Source organism: Notamacropus eugenii, chromosome 3, assembly GCF_028372415.1.
Source record: "Notamacropus eugenii isolate mMacEug1 chromosome 3, mMacEug1.pri_v2, whole genome shotgun sequence".
NCBI lineage: Eukaryota > Metazoa > Chordata > Mammalia > Diprotodontia > Macropodidae > Notamacropus > Notamacropus eugenii.
In genome coordinates, this window is record NC_092874.1 from 428703463 (window position 1) to 428724957 (window position 21495).

General features: G+C 44.4%; 1 protein-coding gene across 3 annotated transcripts in view; it reads right to left on the minus strand.

Annotated features, from left to right (window-relative positions):
- Positions 1 to 1110: 1110 nt before the first annotated feature.
- Positions 1111 to 21495, minus strand: part of SLC41A3 (solute carrier family 41 member 3) — a 66080-nt gene continuing 45695 nt past the window's right edge. For all 3 annotated transcript variants that reach the window (XM_072598351.1, XM_072598353.1, XM_072598352.1), the window contains 5 exons: positions 16159 to 16303; positions 12606 to 12685; positions 9460 to 9594; positions 8241 to 8386; positions 1111 to 1886 (listed from right to left, as the gene is read on the minus strand). In XM_072598351.1, the coding sequence (XP_072454452.1) occupies positions 1677 to 1886; positions 8241 to 8386; positions 9460 to 9594; positions 12606 to 12685; positions 16159 to 16303 (716 nt within the window). In that variant the 3' untranslated portion in view covers positions 1111 to 1676. The remainder of the gene's footprint in view (positions 1887 to 8240; positions 8387 to 9459; positions 9595 to 12605; positions 12686 to 16158; positions 16304 to 21495) is intronic.

Consider the following 21495-nt stretch of genomic DNA (forward strand, 5'->3'; position numbering starts at 1 on the left):
CTCAAATGCAGTCACTCCACATATCCAATCAGTTGTCAAATCCTGTCTTTTTTTTTAAAACCATTCCAACACCTCTTATATACATCCCTTCTCCAATCAAATGAATGCCACTCTTATACTAGTCCTCATCACCTCCTGCCTGGACTATCTATAATAGCCTTCTAACTGGTCTTCCTGCTTCCAGCTTCTTCCTCCTTTAATTCAGCCTCCACTCAGCTCTATAAGCTGCTCTTTTTCTTACCTTTCAAGCCTTCTTACATCTGACTCCCCTCCACGCCCTTAACATCCAGCTACACTGACTGTTTTGCTGTTGCTACCATGCCACTCCATCTCCTGACTCTTTGTTCTGGCACTGGCTGTCTGCCATGCCTGGAATGGTCTCCCTCTTCATATCTGACTCCTGGCTTCCTTCCAGTCTCAGTGCAACCTTCTGCAAGAGGTCTTTTCAGGGATTTATCTCCTTCTTTCTCTTTGTATTTAAACTACATATATCTATGTACATAGTTATTCGTGTGTTATTTTTCCCATTAGAATGGAAGTACCTTACAGGAAGGAACCATGTTTTTGTCTTAGCACTTAGCACAGTGGCCAGCCCATAGTAAGCACTTAAGAAATACTTCATGGACTCACTAGAGTATTCCCCAAGTACTCACCTTTGAGTTTAGGATTCTGCTGCTTTAGATCAGTCATTCTTAACCTTGGGGTGGGGTGGGGCATGAACTTGCTTTTAAAATATTGTGATAACTGTATTACAATCTAACTTGTTTCCTTTATATTTTATTCATTTAAAACCATGATTCTGAGAAGGGGTTAAGACTTCACTTGACTGTCCAAGGGTTCGTTAAGAAATCCTTGGACTCATCCCACTGCTCCATACCATGCTGCATCCCAAGGCATTCTATTTTTTCACCTCTCTAGGCCTGTTTCCTTTTCTGTAAAATAAGGATAATAAAGTTTTCCCAGCTTATCAAGTCTGTTGGGAAGATCAAATGTGATCATGAATATGGAAGCACTTTCAAACAAGTTCAAATGGCTTCTGCTGATTGTTTTTATAACCCGAGCTCTATCTCTGTAGCAACAGTTGTCAGGACATAAAAGACAAAAGACAAATAAATTCTACATAATTTACTTCTGCACTTTTCCAAACACTTTTCCTAATAGGGCTTTTGGGGAAAAAGTTGAGATGAAGTAAGTTGAAACCAGGAGAGATATTGTGCCCTTGGTTGGATCCAGGGGCATGGCTGTACTCCCTTTGGGAAATGCTTTGCCTTTGGGTCAGGACAGCTACAGAGGGGTAAGGGGTAGCTCCAAAGAGCAGCTCTGAAGTTCTCTAAGTTGGGCACTGTCATTGAGAGGAGGAGTCAAGCCATCTGGCCAGAGGAGCATCCCTCTCATTTGTGGGGCCTCCCAAAGGCATGCTGGATCCTTCCATGACACCATCCCCACTGAGAAGTGCAAGCCACCTTGTTACCTACGTGTATATATTAGCCATGCTCTGGGCTGCTGCCAGGTTTAAGAATGCCTGAGGCTACATGTGATAATCTTCTTGGCAGAGAGAGAGTTATGAGGAGAAACCCCCAAATCCTTTTGATCTGACTGTTGGGACATTTGCTTTCAGGACTCTGAAGGCTGCAAAGACCAGAGAATAAAGTGTCTTGGGCTTTCTTGACCAAGTTCTAAGGAGGCCCAGGTTCCACCATGTTGGAATTTTTCAGATGCATCTTGATAGAGAAGAAGGAATCCAAAAGAAAGCAGAGGGACAAGAAGCTGGTCCCCAGCAGATCCCCCATCCCAGTGAGGTAGGGGATGCAGTGGCTGTCAGGATCCTGGAACTGGTGCCATACAAGCCTCACCATTATCTCTGCCAGGTATAATAGGATCAGCACCTACAGAAGGGAACAAAGACACCGTAATCATTGCCTGAGCTGGGGAGCAGGGTGCAATACAGAGAATGGAGACCAAGATCAGTCAGAGCAGGAGCTGGGGGCTCCCAGTGAGAGACAGACACGAAGAGTCTTGAAGCCCATGAGACCAAGGAATCCAAACAACAGCTAGGATCGGTATAGACCAGGGATTCTTTGACTTTGGGGAGTTATAGATCCCATTAGCAGCTGAACAACAGCTAAAGTTGGCATGAGATGGGCCAGGGGTTTCTTGCCTTTTAGGTCATGGACCCCAATGTCAGCTGAAAATGGCTAAGGCTGGTATAGATCAGGGTCATAGAAACAATTAGTAACCTTGTAAAGTCTATGGACCTCTTCTCAAAATAATGTTCTGAAATGCATAAAATGAAATAGAGTTCCTCGTACTTAGGAGGTGCTTAATAAGTGTTTGCTGACTTGACAAAGGAAACAAATCATACTTAAAAACGTTTATAAAAACATAACTCCCCTCCCAAGTTCACAGACCAGAGGTTAAGAACCTCTGGTATACAAACCTTGTACCAGATATAGGAGCATTTCAAATAATCAGGTCTTTACTGTATGTGAAACCTATAATGGAAACACCATTTCTATATGAAGCCTTGCTAGCTGCCAGGATTCTGCCTCCCTAACTATATTGTGTTTCTTCTAGATTTACTTATATTTGCACATACTATCTTCCTGAATAGAATGTAAACTCCTTGAGAGAAAGGTTTGTTTTATTTTGGGGGGAGGGGTCTTGGTATCCCCAGACACTGGTACAGTGCCTGGCATGTAGTGGGTACTTAATAAATGCTTGTTTAAGATATAAGAAATTCTTTCAAATTTTCCTTATATTTATTACTTTTCCCCCCTTTTCAACTCTTCTCTGCCCACCCAATTAGGTGATCAGCTCAAGTTTCTCCCTTTCCCACATCCCTTTCAGGCTTTTATTTTAAGTAGTGTTCTTTTGCTGTGCTCTTTTCCAAGAGGTTTTCCTTTGCTTTGTCTTCTTCATGATTTCTCTTTCCTTCCAGTCTATTCTGAATTAAACTCATGATGCATAGGCAACATCTTTACGTGTTCTTTCTTTATTTTCTCTGGCTTTTTGTAAAAGGGTAAAGCTTCTGAAATATCAGCTTTCTCTTCTTTTTCACTTCCAGGTTACTGCCTTTGTAGCTTTTAGCATTCCCTGCCTAACTACTGCTGTTCCTTTGTCTTAGACATACCAGTTTCATAAGTATGGTAGCACTGTGGTGTTGTGGGAATCACTTTATCTCTCAATAATGATTCAACCCCCTACTTTTTCCAAGATCAGTTTATAAGTACTATTCCTAAAGAAGAAGTGGTCTCTGACAAGCATTTCAATTTTGCTGAGGAGATATGAGTACCACACATCAAACAATTCAGTTTCTGAGTAGGAGGGGACCATAGAGCATTGAATGTTAGAGCCTGAAGGAGAATGTTAGAGTTGAAAAAGACCTTAGAGATCAACCAGTCTAGTTCCCTCATTTTATAGAAGAAATTGAGACAGAGGGAAAGGGACTCTCCTTTCTTTACAATGTGGTAAGTGGTGAAGGGATTAGGACTTAGATCTACTGACTCCCAATGCCTCCATCAGTTCCAATGCCTATATAGCAGGCACTCAATGTCTGCTGAATGAATATGACAGGATTTAATCAAAGGCTTCTGTTACTCTCCTTTCCCTGTAACAATCCTATTATCTTATGTATTTACATTTCTATAGCATACATCTAGACACATGCTATTGTTTGTACTTCTTTCTGGAAGAGGACCATGCTATGACTTGCAAATGAATTGGATTTAAGTGAGGGAGGATGGTATAAAGCCACCAGTCGCACTTTCTCCTCCAGAGCCATCTGGGTCCAGTGGCAAGATACAGATAAGGATGACTGGAGAGGGCCCACCCAGCTTGACACACAGTACGTGTTCAACATACAAATACTTTTTGATTCATTAATAGACAAGGGCTAGAAATGGTGGTGTTGAGTCTAAATACGATAGAAAGTCAGAGAAGGAAAAGATGACCATGGTTTGGAGTAATCAGGGAAGACTTCCTGGAAAAGTGGGACTTGATCTAGACCTAGAAGAATAAAAAGAAATTGAATGAGCAAGGGCTAGGGGTAGGGAGCATCCCAAGTGGAGAAATAGCCTGAGAAAAAGAACAGAGGTGGAGATGAGCAGAGCATGGTGGGGAGAGGAGACAACTTAGAGACCTGAGAGAAGCCTGATCTGAGGAAGGGTCCTTTTGGGGAAGAATTTATGCCTTGGTAATGTTGACTGTAGTCCACACATCATCTAAATGCATTTAAATAGACCAGTGCTTTAAGGACAGAAGGACCCTTGGCATCCGCTTTGCAGAGGAGGAAATTGAGGCTCAGAAAGTAGAAGTGACTTTCTCAATATTACACAGGTAGAAAGTGTCAGAACTGAGTCTGACACTCAGCTGAGTCCAGTGATCTTTGTATTACACCTGCTATACCAGGACCTCCTATTTAACTCTCAAAGCATTAGTATCAGAATGTCTAAGCTGCCAGGGACCTAAACCACCTCTCCTCCCAGGGTAGGAATCCACTCTATCAGAGAAAATAATCCAGCAACTGTCTGACCACTTTCAATGACAGGGAGCTCCCTCCCTTCCAAGGCAGGACACTCCAGTGCTGGACAGCTCCACTGGGACTGTCCGAACTTTTTCCTTCTCCACCTCCCTAGAACTTAGCAACAAAGATTTAGAGTTGGAAGGTCTAACTCTAGTCTAACAGTCTAGTTTACAGACAAGGAAACTGAGGCCTGGTGTGGGGGTAGGTGAAGTAACTTTCCCTCAGTCATAGGTAATAAGTGACAGGCAGGATTAGAACAGAGAATCTCCAAGTCCAGGGATCTCAATGGTGCTACTTTTGCACTCCGAAATTACACACAGCAAATCTACTTCTTTCAAATACAGACATTCCTTTAGATATCTGAAGACCACATTCATGAATCGTAGCAACAACACCCTGCTAGGGTAACATCCCTAGTAACTTTAGCCATTAAATGTTCCCTTCTGCAATGACGGTTGCATGATGGGATTTTTTATGTTGGCTGGGGTGAGTTCTTGGGGGGAGCGATTCTTTCCCACTTGGGAGAAGGGCTGCCAATACCCTGCTTTGGGGGCACTCAATGGGTGTCCCAGAGACTCTCAGAGGAAGTCTCTCTGTAGCTAGGGATAGGGGGGTAGGGATGCCTTGAGTCGGGAGTGGAGTCTTTGGGTCCTGGCCAGACGGAGCAGTGGCCACAACTGATCCACATTTTCCATGATTATGAGCAGCTTTATGGGGAAAAGTTCCTTGAGGGGGAAAAGGCAGCTGTTCTCTATAATTCTGGCTTAGCTTAAATCTGGTTAAGTAGCATTCAAGCAGGAGGGGGTTCATTGTGATATTTTCCTCTGGTTCCATGGTCTTTGCATAAAAAATGCAATCATGCATGATAACTGGGACTTCTTTGCCCCAGAGGGATGATGACCTGCTATCCTGTTTTTGGCTGGCTGGTCTCCTTACTTTCCCCTGTACGAATCATTTTCATTCTAGCCTCCTGGCTTTTGCTCTTGCTAATTCACTACTTCTCTTGGAATGCCCTCCCCATCTCTTCACAGCCTAATCTCCATCTTACCCATTCTTCTAGGCCCAGCTGAAGCCCCACATCTTTCATGAAACCTTCCTGGACTGCCCTAGCTCGGACTGGCCTTCTCCTCCTCTGACAGTCTGTATCACAGAATTCAGCAATCACTCTCTCCCTTTTTTAAAATAGGTGTATGCTTTATGTCTTACACTGTGAGCTTCTGGAAGTCAGGGACCATGCTGATTTTCCCTGAAGTACTAGAAGGCTCAGTGTAAATATCCAATAAAGACTTGCTTGATATTAAGAGCCAACCCAGTGGAACTGACTCTTTGCAGGAACAAAATTCAGTTCAATTTTAAAAGCATTTATTAAGCACCTATGGTGTGCAAGGTCCTGTATTAGGTTTTGTGGGTGACAAAAATGAATTCATCAAGTGTCTGTCTTTAAGGAACTTACTGTCTATTAAGTAGTAATTTTCCTGAATTATTAGCATACAAAGAGCCTGGAGATCAGAGTATTAGGGTAGTATAGTGGGGACAGTGAACATTTCTGGCTGAGGGTGGGGAGCTAGGAAGGCCTATAGAGATGTAGCATTTGAACTTGACCTTGAAGGATGAGTGATGGTGAAGGAGGAGGAGAGGGAAAAGAAGAGAGGGAAATGAGGAGAGGGAGAGGAAAAGAGTTGTGTGCTTAGATGGGGAGAGAGAAGTATCAGCTGTATTCTAGGTAGGTATATAGCATGAAGGGGCAGCTAGGTGGCACAGTGGCTAGAGCACCAGGCCTGGAGTCAGGAAGCCTTGAGTTCAAATCAGTCTTCAGACACCTCCTAGCTGTGTGACCCTGGGTAAGTCACTTAACCCTGTTTGCTTCAGTTTCCTCATCTATAAAATGAGGTGGAGAAGGAAATGGCAAACCACTCCAATATCTTTGCCAAGAAAATCCCAAATGGAGTTAGTTGTGAAGAGTCGAACATGACTGAAAAATGATTGAACAATATGGCATGACAGAAAGTGTGGCTTTGTGGACAGAAGGGCAGCCTTAGACTGGGACCTGGGTTCAAATCCTACCTTTGGCACAGCCTCACTGTGTGAATTAATTTCTCCTGGCAACTCCCAAAGACTCAGTTATAGATTGTATTGAGGGAGGGCATTTACATAATAGGCACCCACTACACCAATGAAGTCACAGGTGGCCCAGGTGTTGAAGGTGGAAATCTTGTCTGGGGAACAGTTAGTAAGTAGTCTAGGCCTCAGGATGGGTCAGCTGAGTGGAAAATCCAAAAGCATGCTCTTGGTTAGAGGGGACAAGGAGGATTTTAGCCATCCATCAACCAACAAGCATTTACTAAGAGTTTACTATACATCAACGTTGGTACTAAGCGCTGAGGATACAAGGAAAGGCAAAATGATCCCTGCCCTCAAGGAGCATCCAATCTAATGAAAGCAGTGGTAGAATGTGCCAGGGTGTCATTAATTTAAGAGATTATGTCTGATGCCTTCAGCTTCAAGCTGAGCACCAGGAATATGCCCCATCAGACCTTCTCAGATCAAATCATGTTCTACCCTGAAAGAAGGAGGCTTTTCCTCAGGTAAAGTGGCCTCCATAAATCTGAGGAGCTGCCACCGAGAGAGGTCTCATTCAGGATATGTTCAGCATGCTGGGTGGCCAGGGAACAATTTAAATTCTAGGAGATAGAAGAGGCTAGATTAAAGTTTTAACTCCTGGAAGCTGACATCATTAGAAGCCTCTCCCAGTGGCTGGCCTGGCATGGTGGGAACTGCGTGGCCCATTCCAAAGAACAAGCCAGACCCTGTTTCTCCAGAATACTTTACTCTCATCTCCTTGAAACTCGGGTACTCTTTTTATGACAATCTCCACCAGGATGCAGAACAATAATCATGGAATCACGGAATTCCAGAGTCCATAGAGACCTCAGGGGCCAGCAGGTCCAAGTCCTTAACCTTTTTTGGGTTTTTGGCATCACTGGCAGTCTAGTGAAACTGATGTGTCCTTTCTCAGAATCATGTTTTTTAATGTCCAAAACAAAATACATAGATTACAAAGGAAATCAATTCAACTGAAATAGTTATTAATGTATTTTTTTAAAAGTCCACTGGCCTCAGGCTAAGAACTCTTGATCCAGTCTAATGTATATTAGAAAAAGCCCACATCTATAACACACTCGACAATTGTTCATCAAATCTCTGTCCGAAGGTGGGCCTCCATGACCTCCTAAGGCATCCCATTCTGCTCTGGGACATCTCACATCAAGCCAACATTTTCCTCTTTGCATCTTTACCCTCACACACCTGACATTCTACTAGGGTCAACAAGTCCACAGGTAAACATAATACAACACAGGGGTAATGAGGGCAAATCCAGAGAAGGTTTGAAGGGGGAGAGAATCCTTTCCACAGGGAATAGGGATCTGGGAAGGCTTATAATATCATACACATGTGGCAGAATTCTCATCCAGATCCACCTGTATCTGGGCTGGCTCTAGTTTGTCAAAAACTGATGACAGTATCCAGATGTAGCCTAGCTAGACCAGTGGACAGTGGGGTCATTCCTTCTCTTTTTGTGGACAATATTCTTCTTGACACAACTTATAATGAATTATTTTTTTTTTTTCGGGCTTCATGTCATGGATTCACATGGAGTTTGCAGACCACTTGGATCCTCAGACCTTTTTCCAAAGTCCCGTACTCCCCAAATCCTTACCTGGGCCAGTGAAGCAATTAGATAAAAGACCATAAACAGCAGATTAATCTTCAACTCTCCCTCTATCAGGTGAATAAGGTAGAGGAATGTCAGATGGCCAGGGATCACCAGAAACAACAGGACTCGGGCAGACACAGAGTTGATTTCTGTAAGGAATAAAAGACAGAAGGACTGGGTCTGAGGCTGGGTTAAGGAGTTGCCTTTCTGAGTGATGAGGTCTATGACAGACAGATCTAAGCATGGTTAACTTTAGCTGACAAAAGGTTAGGACGGGATGCATCCTCATGGGAAATACACTAGGGTATTAGAAGAGATGAATTCATGGCAAGGCTCAACTTGCAGCCACAAGAAGCAAAAGTAGAAAAATGTACTTTCTGGTAGAGTGTTGAGAGATCTGAGCTCTGACCATAACTAGCTGCACTGTGTGATCCTTGGCAAGGCACCTTTTAGGGGTGGGGGTAGGGGAGTGGGGCTTACCTGGTTCCCTCAAACTCTACCTGGAAGACAGTATCTTCCCCTCCCTGCCCCCACCATGATCACAAGCCTCAAGCCAGAGCACACTCAAACTATGAGAAAGGGATCAGGGCTTTGGCAGGAATGGGATTCAGCATTTCTATCCTGCCCTAAATTCCCGCAATTTCCCCAATCCTACATCATGAAGCAGCATGATGTGGTGGATAGAACACTGGACTCAGGAAAGAAAGACCTGGAATCCCTCCTTAGACGCTTAGCAGCTGTGAGCTCTGTGACCCTGGGCAAGCCACACTGAGCCTCTGATTTTTCATCTGTAATAGAAGGGGTTGGCCTGAATGCCCACTAAGGTCCCCTCCAGCTCTTTAGGAAAGAGATGTGATGTAGCAGAAAGAAGGTGGGGCTGAGAATTTGTGTGCCAGAGAGCTCAAGACTTGCCCCACAATGCTTATCCTCTTGGCATCTCTGGCCAAGCTGCAATTTATTTTCATGCTCAAATATGAATGACACCTTACACTTTTTTTCCTGCAAGAAGGCTTTGTTGAGAGGATAGAAGACAGCTGGCATTGAAAGGGGAAGGGAGAGGTGTCAAGTAGAGCTACTAAAGTCTTAGGCAATAACAGGGGTCAAAGTAGGCTGACCTACAACTTTACCATGTTTGCCTATGCCAACACATGAAAGTCACATGCCAATGACTCATTACTTTAGAGCCAAGAATTTACCTGTGTAATGATCTTCCTAGACTCACCTGAAGAGCAGAAAGTAGAACATGGATTGGGGCAGAAGCTCCTCATATTGTGTGGCAGCACTCCAGGGGAACTCCAGGAATACAGGTAGGTGGAGACCCGGCTGACCTGGATGGACACCAGGTTACCACCGACACCTAGGAGACAACAAAGGCTTGACTGACTCACTTGCTCTATCTTTCCCCCTCTTTCCTTCTCTTTCTCCCCCTTCCTCTTTCCTTCCTTCTCTTCTCACCTCCCTCCTTCTTTCTCTCACTCTCTCTGCCCCCTCTCTCTTTCCCTCCTATCTCACTTCTCTTCTTTCTCTCTCCCTCCCTTCTCTTTCTCTCTGCCTGTCTGTCACACACACACACACACACACACACACACACACACACACACACACACGACCATAGCTATTTAAGCCTTACCCATCCATTCAAGGTCCAGATCCAGGCTGCCTCTTCTAGGAAGCCTTCCCTAAGTGCCTTTAAGCTCCTCTGTAGGTTATGATTTGTCTGGCTCACCCACTTTGGCCCTTAGGATATACAAACTCACATTTGAGCTAATTATTCCATGCATATATTTTTTATTTTCTGAGACAAACTGTAAGCTCTGTCAAGGCAATGAATGTTACTTATATTTCCTTTGTGGATAGTCAGGTGCTGCCATAGTTCACAAGCATAGGTTTGGAGTTGGAAAGACTCCTCTTCCCCAGTTCAAATCTGGCCTCAGACACTTATTAACTGTGTGACCCTGGGCAAGTCACTTCATCCTGTTTACCTCAGTTTTCTCATCTGTAAAATGAGCTAGAGAAGGAAACGACAAACCTCTCCAGTATCTTTGTCAAAAAAATCCCAAAGGGATAAAGAGGGGGACATGACTGAAAAATCAACATATTTCCTTTGTATCCCCTGAAGTCTTGAGTATAGGGCCTAGTAAAACAGGTGTTCAAAAAGTGCCTGTGGAAGGGATGAATTTGATTCAGTTCGATAAGCATTTATGAAGCATTTAGTACTATGTGCCAGGCACTGGGCGACACCCAGGGAAGTAGCCAAGAAAGGAAACAGCTCTGGTCATCAGGGAACTTCTATTCTATTGAGAGGTAACAACATGTAGGCAGCTGAGTACAAAGAGGGGGAGCTAACAAGAGGGAGCATCAGGAAAACTGTCTTGATAGGAGGCAACATTTAAGTTCAATCCCAAGGGAGACAGGGATTCCAAGGGCTAAGGAGAGAGAGCATTCCAGGCATGGTGGATGGCACCCTGCAAAGGTGATGTTTGGGAGCTGGTGAGTCAGTTGGATGGAATGAAGAGCGTGGGGGTGGAGTAAGTCAGTAAAATGAGTCTGGAAAGAAGTCGGAGCCAGATGGTGATCCACAAATCTACGAATCTATAGAACCCTTCTCAGTGATACTTATGGAAGGCATGGCCCAGTCCGAATGGAATGTAGATATCCATGGAATTCTGCCCTTCTTTCCGGCTAGTGGGAGGATCTTAGCATCAATTAGGTATAACTCAGTGAGGTCATTTTGCAGATGTGTGCTGCAAAGTAGGGCAGGGTTCTGAGGAATGCTCCCCTTCACTTGGGGTCTTCACATCCTACCAGGGTCTTGGCAGCTGGGAATAAGTAGGGACTGTCTAAGCCAACTTCCTGCTCAAGCTGCCTCTGTAAAGCTTGTGTGTCCACAGGTCCACAAAGGCCCTGGGTGACTCATCAAATGGTCTGTCAGGATCCCACGACGCATGAATTTGGCTAATTCCATAAGGAAATTTAGAGTCCCCTATGGCAGTGGTGTTAAACAGATCCCTACCCAGGGCTCACTGATGGTCGAAAACATCAAATTAACATTATCTTTATCGTATTCTATTTTCATTTATTTGTTTTGTTTTGTTAAACATTTCCCAATGATACTTTAATCTAGCTTGGCAGCATTCTCCAGCTCTGAGTCTGACACCTCTGCCATTGTTACGGCATTTCTATCTAGTGTCACATTTTGGCTGAGCTCATTCACTGGGGATTAGTTCCTACTATGCAGAACCCCAGAAAGGCATTGAGAGATGGAACTAGGGAGGAAGTGTCTGACATCAGCTACGCTTTACCTCCCCAGATCAAGTGAGATAGCCACTCTGCCACTGCAAGAGGCTGCAGATGGATTTATTTGTGTAATTAAATGAGACTGAGCGGTCCAGGAGTTTCTGTTTAGGTCTATGAGGCCCAGGAACAGGACCACAAGCTTCACAGATGAAAGTTTCCTAACTGCTTTAGGAAAGAAAAAGTACTTGATTTAGAGTCAGGCATGCTGCTCTTTGACTTTGGGCAAGTCACTCGAGTTCTCTGGGCCTCGGTTTCTCCTCTGCAAAATGAGGTTGTACCAGATTCTGGAAAAATTAAAAAGCATCTATGAAGTGTCTACTATGTGTCAGACATTGTACAAAGCACTTTATAAATATTATCTCATTGGATCCTCACAACGACCTTAGGAGGGAGGCGATACTATTGTTCCAATTTTGCAAATGAAAATACTGAGGCAGACAGAGGTTAAATGGCTTAATCAGGGTCACACGGCTAGTGTCTGAAGCTGGATTTGAGCTCAGGTCTTCCCGACTCCCCACCCAGCCCTCCGTGCACTGTGGTGTCCTTTGGTTATCCCCTGTAGACTGGATGATCTCTCACACTGTTGTCTGGCTCTAAATCTACGCTACAGATCTCTGCTGTGCTACTTACTGGGTGTATGACATTAGGCAAGTGTCCTTCTCTGTATAATGAGGGGGTTGGACTAGATCAGGAGTGGAGAACCTGTGGCCTCAAGGCCACACATAGCCCTTTAAGTCCTCAAGTGCAGTCCTTTGAATCCAAACTTCACAGAACAAATCCCCTTAATAAAAGGATTTGTTCTGTAAAACTTGAACTCGGTCAAAAGTTGCATCTGAGGACACAGAAGGCCACATGTGGCCTCAGGGCCTTGAGGCTGGAGGTTCCCTACCCCTGGACTAGGTGTTCACTGTGGTCCCTTCAGAGTGTAAACCAATCAGTCAACAAACACATATCACATGATAGATATAAAGAAGGACAGGCAACCTATCCTCTAGGAACACCACAACAGCTCAGGCCCCTGCTAAAGAATCCCTTCCTTCTTGAGTGAGATTAACAGAGAACCTCACCTACCATTCACAACTGGAGTAAAGACAGCCATCCCACTGATCTTTTGCTCAGTTATGGTCTTGTTGAAGATGAGCCCACCAAAACTAGAAAAAGAAACCGTTAAGAACAAGCATCTCACAGACTATTTGTGTTAGCAGAGGGCTGGGATCTTTGACATTCTAACGAAGGGGTTTTCACGGCTACGACTTTGTCATATTCGTTATCTTCTCTGCCTGCCTGGGGAGCATCCCCTCTCACTCTTCCACAACAAGATTCCCCTGCCCCAGCTGCTCTCCCATGGCTCCACTCTAGTTAACGTTCGTTCAGTTCTTCTCTCCTCTAGAAATTCAATCCAACAAGTTTTAAAAATACCCAATCAATGTTCAATGTGCCAGGCTTCATGCTAAGCCCTAGGGATACAAAGAGAAAAAAACCATACCAGCCCCTGCCCTCAAGGATCTTCCATTTTACTGAGAATAAATCATCAGTAAGCAGATAAGGAAATGCCACATGTGTACAAAGTAATTTCCCGGGAATGGCGGGGAAAGGGCACTAACAAGGAGAAGTGGGTTGAGAGGTGGCCCTTGAGCTAAGCCTTGAACAAGGCTAGGGTTTTTTGTAGGGAAACCTGAGGAGGGAGTGAATTCTAGGAAGGAGGGCAAAGGCAAAAAAGGATGGAACATGAGACATCCTGTATGGGGAACATCAAATAGGCCTATTTGTCTAGAATAGACAGTATGGGAGGGAAAGGACCAAGAAATCAATCTGGAAAGCTTTTTATGAGTGGGCAGACTGAGGCCCAAGGAGATGCAATGTCTCACCCAAGGTCAAACCTATGTCCTAGGACCCCAATTCTTTTTTCCTCTACACCAGGGGTGTGGAACTTGCAGCCCCGAGGTCACATGTGGCCCCCTCCACAGAACAAGTCCCGTTCATAAAAGGATTGGTTCTGTAAAACTTGGATTCAGGCAAAAGACCGCACCCAAGGACCTTGAGGCTGCAGGTTCCCCACTCCTGCTCTGCACCAACCACTTGGCCCTCTGGATAAAGGACAATTTATTATTTCAGTGTCTATTGCAATAGGTTTCACATCCCTCTATGGACTAGGCTGGACACCCTCACTATACTTTTGGCTAAAATGAAATGATTTAATAATCCCTGCCTTCAGTGAGCTTATACCCTAATGGAATGGGTAAAGGGGATAAAACATATATGCAAAGGGAGATTCGAGTTCAATTCTTTCTTCTATAGATGGAGAGAAGGGAAATGACTTGTTTAAAGTAACTGGGACTAGACTGGGACTAGACTGCAGGTCTGCTGACTTCCAGTCCTGTGCTTCTTCCACCACACAACACTGTACTATTTCTTCTGTTATCATGAAACTCAGGGAAGGTTCCGTCTTACACTGTACTGTCATGTGCCAGCCAATGTCCTAGTTCTAAAGGACAGGTAGAAGTAGATGCTCTCCTTGGAGGCCAGATAACAAATGCTCACAATGTAAGACTCTGAACATCCCTCTTAGTATTGGTTTAGATCTTTCCAAGGACAGGAAACTCATTAGCTTTTGGGTAGTTTGTTCTTGGTTGGAAAGCTATCACTGTTGAAATCTCTCCCCGCCCCCCACCCGATATGAAGCAGAAATCTTCCTCCTTGGAACTTCTATCCATGGTTTTTTATTCTATCTCCTAAAGCCATGTAGAACAAGTCAAATCTTTCTGCCACATGGACAGCCTTCAAATATTTGAAGATAGCACATGTATCCATCCACTAACTGCTGACCACCCCCATCCCCCAGGTCTTATTTTCTGCAGGGAAATATTCCCAGGTACTTTCATCATTTCTCTTACAAGGTTTATCGCCTGTGTGACCTTGAACTTAACCTCCCTTATGCCTCAGTTTTCTCATCTATAAAATAAGCTTTAAATCTAGGAGGCTATAGTTCTCAGATACAACTATTTTCTGGACAAACTTTTGTTCATTAATGTTCTCTTGAAAATGTATACCTAGAATGGAACAGAACACTCCAGATGAGGAATAGTGCCTCCCTTGAGGTACATATTACATAGCCTAACATTATCTAGATTTTTATGAGCAGCCAGTTCACCCTACTGGCTCATTTTGAGTTTGTAGTCAACTAATTATTCCTGTTCTTTTTAACAGGAATTTTAACATTGCAATGCCTATTTTATGGTTTTTATGTTTAGTTATTTTTATAATGAAAATTTTATTTATATATACATACACATATATACATACATATATATGTACGTACACAGGTTTAATTTGTAAATAATATAAACAAACCTCTCCAATAATTAGTTATTCAATAATGAGCGAGTTGCTTCATGAGGTCATGAGTTCCTCACCCAGGGTACTCAAGTAGGTAGCTCTTTGTGGAGGACACTGTAGAAGAGTCATTCTTGGGGCAGGAGCTGGCCAAGGTACAATCTAAGGCCCCTCCCACTTCTGGGATTCCGCTGATTTTTATGAATTGACACCAGTGTTGATTGAGGTCTCAGTTAAAATGCACTCTTTGTAGACTGGACCATGTACACAAGTCAGGGAATTTTAGAGTCAGAAGGGATCACAAGGATTACCTCTCCTGACTTCCCCTTGCCTGAGCAGCAGCCCCTTCTGCTCTTGCCTTAATGGTTGTACACCTCATCATTGTCTCTTAGGCTGGGCTAAAATCTATCTTTCGGCCACTTGATCTGCTGTTCTAAGTTCTCCTGTTTTCTGGCAGAAGTCCAAGTGACCATTTCTTGGGGCCCCTGCATGGTCACTTCAGTTCTGGCTCCTAGCCAGCATCTCTGCCCCTTGATTTCACTCCCTCCCACCCCAATATTTCTTCTCTTCTTTCTCGCTTTAGAATAAGGTAAGCTCTTGAAGGCAGGGGTTGCCTTGTTTGCTTGTATTTGTATCCCTAGCACTTAGCACAGTGCTTGGCACACTGTAAACACTTAGAGGATCATCAATTTGTCTTACACTTCTTTTCTGACATGCCTTCTGACACCTGAAGTCTGCTCTCAAGTCTCTCCCATGACCCACCGTCTTCTCCTCCCAGCTGAACACCCCCAGTTCCTTCCATGAATCCTTCTAGGATAAAGGAGCTTTGCAGCATGATCAACTAAGCTTTTTTTAATGCTAGTAAGAAACTTTTATTAATTTTCAATACTGAACTTTTTGATTTTCTAATACTTCTTAATGAAAAAAAAAATTAAGGTAAAAGAGAAGTCATGAAATCATTCACATGATTGGAGGTGGAAGAAGAGGGAAACAGGAAGAAAGTTCAATCCCCGAAGGGTTCCAGAGTATGTTACATATGGTAGTAGCTTTTATGAAGGTTTAGTTTAAGCAGCTGATTAGCCAGAGCAGGCTGAGGGGCTGCTTCTGGCCCTGGCAAATCCTATGGCAGTCCATGTGCTTTGGATCAGGGAGAGTACCTACAATGCTCCAATACCAATGGGGAGACAGGATAGGGGGGTGGAGCTCTCATTTGGGAAAGGTTTCTTCCTCTCCAAAATTAAACTCTCAGCTTTCTCAGATATAGAGCAAATGGATCTTCCCTTATTCTTACCTGCTGAGGAACATGGCTATGATGATGGGCAACCAGCCTGTCTTCAGGATTTGGATGATGGAGGGGCTCTGCTTTGCTATGAAAATCCACAATGGAATCAGGGAGAAGAAGAAGAAACAGATCCCAGGGAACAGGTAATATTGGTCTGGCAAGAGAGAGGCGGGACATGTATCGTGTTAATGTGTGATGGTACAATAAAAGCTCGAGGGCAAGGGCTCCCTGCTCACTCTGTCTCTGTAGCCCCAGTACCTGGTATACAGTAGAAGTTTAATAGATGCTTTCTGGAACTGAGGCCTTTCCTTATTATCACTCACCCCAGCTCCCCACTCCCAGGGTTTTCCCCTTGGAGGTTACCTTCTGTTACTTCGTATGTGCCTCCCACATTAGATCCCAAGCTCAAGATAGGGACTATGTTCACCCTCCTTTGTATTGCTGAACAGCCTTTTTCCTCTCCTTTTTCATTCTTTGTTAAAATGATTAGCAATCTGGTAGTGAGTGGGGCAGGGATATATCTGGACATGAAGGTGATATAAAAATAGGAGATATCAGTAATTTTTTTTAAAAAGCAAAAATGCTTAATTGTTCTGATTAAAGTGGGCCAAGGGTTTGTAGGATGCTGGGATAGTCATCAGCAACTTCTTACTACCTGTGTGACTTTGGGCAAGTCTCTTGATCTCTCTGGGCCTCCATTTCTGTATCTGTAAAAGACAGGGGGTTAGGTCTCTTTCTAAGGACCCCTGCAGCCTTACATTGAGCAACTCTTGGTATGAATTTCCTCTGAAGAATGAAAGTTACAATGAGACACCAGGGTAGGAGCTACAATCTTCATTTCTGGGCTTAGTTGCCTCCTAGATAATTTATTTTCACTTGTTCTCAAAAAGCCTCCATCCTAACCCTGAAACTCCAAGCCCATTTCAGTGAGATGAGTTCATTGGAGAGAAAGAGGCTGAGTCATGAGACTGAGGTCCCAGGGGAAGGCCACTGGACAGATCGGCTGGGCCTCTCGACCCAACTCTCAAGCCCTGAAGGTTGATTTGCCTTAGACTTGGCAGTCTTGGGAGGAATGCAGCCTGCTTTTCTTCTGCCGAGTTAAACATTGGCCTTGGATGTTTAATAAAAAGCTCACAGATCACCTCAGCAAAGACTCATGAAAAGTGCTCTCCCCTCTCAGGAAAATCTGAAAAAAGCCCCTAGAGGTCATCTGGCTATGGTCATCTTGCTTCCATATGAGGACAATGAGGTCAGGGTGCCTCCCATTCAGGGGAGGGGCATTTTTCCTCTTCAGGAAGAGATGGGAAATGATTGGGTGTTGGGATAATGACCAGTGGTTTCCAGCTACCCATGAGTGTTGGACCAAGTCATTTCAACTTTGGGGGAGCCTTAGTTTTGTCATCTACAAAACAAGGGGGTTGGCAGTTCTTAAATCCCATGATCCCATAATACACCTGGAGACAAGAGCTCCTTATACCATGGACCCTGTCACTTCCTAATCCCTTAATTCTGAATGTAGAACCTTCTGTCCTGGAAAGTTTTTCAATGAGGGGTTGGATCACCTCAGTATAGTCATTACAACACTTTTCCCAGCATTTACTGGGGCCTTTCCTTGGGAGACAGATGTAAATCTTTTACAGATGTAAATAGAGGTACCCAGAATCAAATAGGGCCAGCAAGAGGAAAGGATCGGCCCACAGTCACACAGGTAAAAGGTGGCAGAACCAGGGTTTCCAGCCACACCCTCCAACTCCAAATCTAGGGCTCTTTCCCTTACATAATACTGCCTTTCATGTGCTTTTTAACAGTCATTTAGCAACCTGCAACATCTCTGGGCTATGTCATATCTCCTCTTCCAGTACAGGACACAACCATTCCCCATCTCTGTGCCTAGTCTTATGCTGTATCTCCCACTTGGTACACCCTTCTCACCTTCTCCATCTTTCCCATTGTTTTTCAAGGTGCAGCTTAACCTCTGTCTGCCTCAGTTTCCTCTTCTATAAACCGGAATACTTACAGCACCTACCTAACAGGGTTGTTGTAAGGATCAAATAAGATACTTGTAAAGCACTTAGCTCAGTGCCTGGCACATAGTAGGTTCTGTAGAAATGCTTATTCCCTTCCTCTTTCCCATCCACCCAGGTGCCTACTAGATTAATGTTTGCAGGAGGAATGAATTCTCTCTCCCCTTTCTGACCCTCTCCATTACTTAATATCTACAACACATGTTAGCAGTTGATCATTGGCTCTCCTCTATCACTGTTCTCATTTTCATGTGTTTCTCTCATTAGAAAGCTTTCCCTCACCTCACACTGAAACCTGCCATCTCTTAAAAATGAATGAATAAACATTTATTGAGCACTTACTGTATACAAAGCAACGCCTGCCAAATGATGCCCGGAAATGGGGGCTGAGCAGCCTGAGCCTAATAGTTCTTCCACCTGACAGCCCCTTAAATGCTTGGAGACAGTTCCGTGGTCCCTATCTTCTCTTCCCCAGGCTAACCAGCCCCAGTTCCTTCACCTGACTTTCCCCTGCCATGACCTCAAGCCTGTCTGCTAGCTTCATCCCCTCCTCTGGATATCCTCCAGTTTATCACTGTCCTTAATAAAATGAGACACCCACAACTGGGAACTGTGGGACCATCCTCTCTTTCCTTTTGGGCCCCAGGATCACAGGGCTCCAATGGAATCCCCCTAATGCTCTCTGAAGCACAAAAGAGGAGAATTCTTTTCCCCTGCAAGGATAGGGAGGGAGGAGTGGAGAGGGGCTGGGAGAGAAAATTGGCAGCATGAATTGGGGAGGGTGGGGAAGGCAGTTTATGGAAACAATAATGAAGAAAAGCACTCCTTTGCCCCCAGAGGGTTAAGTCAAGTGGGCTTGGCACCGAGACAGGCCCTGAAGTCTCCATTTCTTAGGTGATAACAGTACGCCTCTTGGATCGGTTTTCATACTCGTTTCCAAAAAGTCCTCACTATAACCCTGGGCCTGAGGCCCCAGCCTTACTTTGTAGAAAAGCAGAGGGAAAGAGATGCTGAGCTGTGAGCCTCCAGTCCCAAAGGAAAAACCATGGCCTGGCTTCGGCCCAGACATAGCAGAGAAACTACATTGACAATGTGGAGGGTTCTCAGTGTGCCCTCAGGAGTGACTGGCAGCCTCGGGGATTCTGGGGGCTGGTCTCTTCTGGCATGGGAGTTAATGTGCCACAGCTGGGCTTTGTTTCTGCTTTAAGCTGATCACTGGCTTGGCTATCCTGTAAAAAGCTCTCACTTCCTCAATGGAGTCTGATGGAAAATTCTGTTGCAGGGGTCGTTTTTCCTAGAGCAGGAGAGCTGGGGGTGGGGGAGGCAGGGAAGGCAGCGCTCTGTAGTCTATGGCCTAGGAAGTTCCCCCCTCCCCCCCACTCCCAGAAGTCTTCTGTGACTACATGAATGAGTTCACTGATCACAGCTAGAGGCAGACAAAGTAAAAAATCATTCAAGAGGAGCTAGGGAGAGATTGGAAAGACTTTGGAATGGTGCCTCAGATAAGAAGAACCCTAATTAAGAACTAGGAGGCAGTGGTCCCAATTTTGGAAACTTCATATGTATGGATACATAAAATATAATACATAATATATATGTGATTTTTCCAAGCTTTTAGTATTTGAGGGTCTGTGACTTTGCTCCCTCATGTGGTAAAGTGGAAAGAACCCACATCAAGGGGACTTGGGTTCTAGCTCAGTTTTGCCATCTTCACTTTTCTGGGTCTCATTCTCCTCACCTGTAAAAGGAGGGAGCTGGATGATATGATTTCTCAGACCCCTTCCAGCTCTGACATTCTGTGTTCTAAGGCCCCTCCCAGTTGTGACATGCTGCATCCCGAGTGTCTTCCAGCTCAACATTCTATGTCTTACGGTGCCTGCCAGCTTTAACATGCTGTTTTCTAAGGTCTCTTCCAGCTCTGACATCTTTTGGTTTGTTTCTAAAGTCTCTTTTGGCTCCAGTACACTAGAATTTTAACATGAGGCAGGAGAAGCCCTGGAAAGTTTAGGTGTAGACAAAAGACACTATTTTCTAGCTCAATCAATGGCCCCTTCCATTCCTGATGGCAGCTTCTTGTAAGAGTTCAGTTACGGAAGGGGGAGGCGAATAGCACTGGATGAGCCCCCAGGGTGGGGTGGGGAGGCCCATGGGTTACTTCCTGGGCAGCTGTATCAGATGGCCTGTGATCACCTTATTTTGGTGAAAAGTCTGTTCCATACCGCCTTCTGAGAGGCTAATTTTATGTCAAATATTTTCTCTTCTGGGCTCAGCTCAAGGGTCACTTTCTGGAGCTGTCCTTGGGGCTTTGAATGATTTTTCTTCCCTTGATCTTAGGCAAGTGATTTCTCCTCCCGAGAGCCTTGGCTTCCTCATTCACCATCATTACAACCATGTTTTGGGTCAAGAAGACCTGGGTTCAAGTCCGCTGTGGTCGTATACTGACTCTGTGACCTGGTCAAGTCACTTAGCCTCTTACTGCCCTAGGCAACTTCCTGTGATTCTATTTACTCAGGGAATCAGGGAATCAGGATGCTAATTTACAATTCAGAGAACATGCTTTCCACATTTATGAAACTGAGGAAATTGAAAGATATTTTGTGGAGGGCTTAGAGGTCTCAAAATACTTTGTGTACATTATTTCATTTGATCTTCTCTCATCAACATTCCCCTTCCCCCATTAAGTACTACATACAGGATTCCCAATTTACAGATGGGGAAACTGGGCCTTATGTATGCCTCACCTGGAGCCATGTAGCTATAGTAAGTGTTTAAGGCAGAATTTGAACTCAGGCTGTCCTGGCTTCAACCTCAATGCACTATTAGGCAGCTAGGACAGTGTGCTGTAGGGTCAGGACATTTTCTATTATTTCTATTTTCAGTTGTTTCAGTCGTGTCTGACTCTTCATGACCCCATTTAGGGTTTTCTTGGCAAAGATACTGCAGTGATTTGCCATTTCTTTCTCTAGTTCAATTTTCAGATGAGGAAATTGAGGCAAACAGGGTGAAGTGACTTGCCCAGGGTCACACAGGTAGTAAGTGCTGGAGGTCAGTTTTGAACTCAGATTCTTGTGATTCCTGGTCCAGCACTGTATCCCCTGCACCATGCAGAGTAGATGCTCAAGAAGAATTTGTTAAAAAATATATAAATTAACGATATGCTTTGTGGGAGAAAAAGTCTACATCTTGCAACTGAGCTTCCCTTGGAAGCTTTGAAGACTGAGGATGGATTTAAAAATAGAGCAAGCTCTCTGGAACCTCGTTTCCTGTTGTGGTAACAATGTCCAGTTCCCCTTCTCTAAATCCCTTTTTGTGGGAGGCTGTC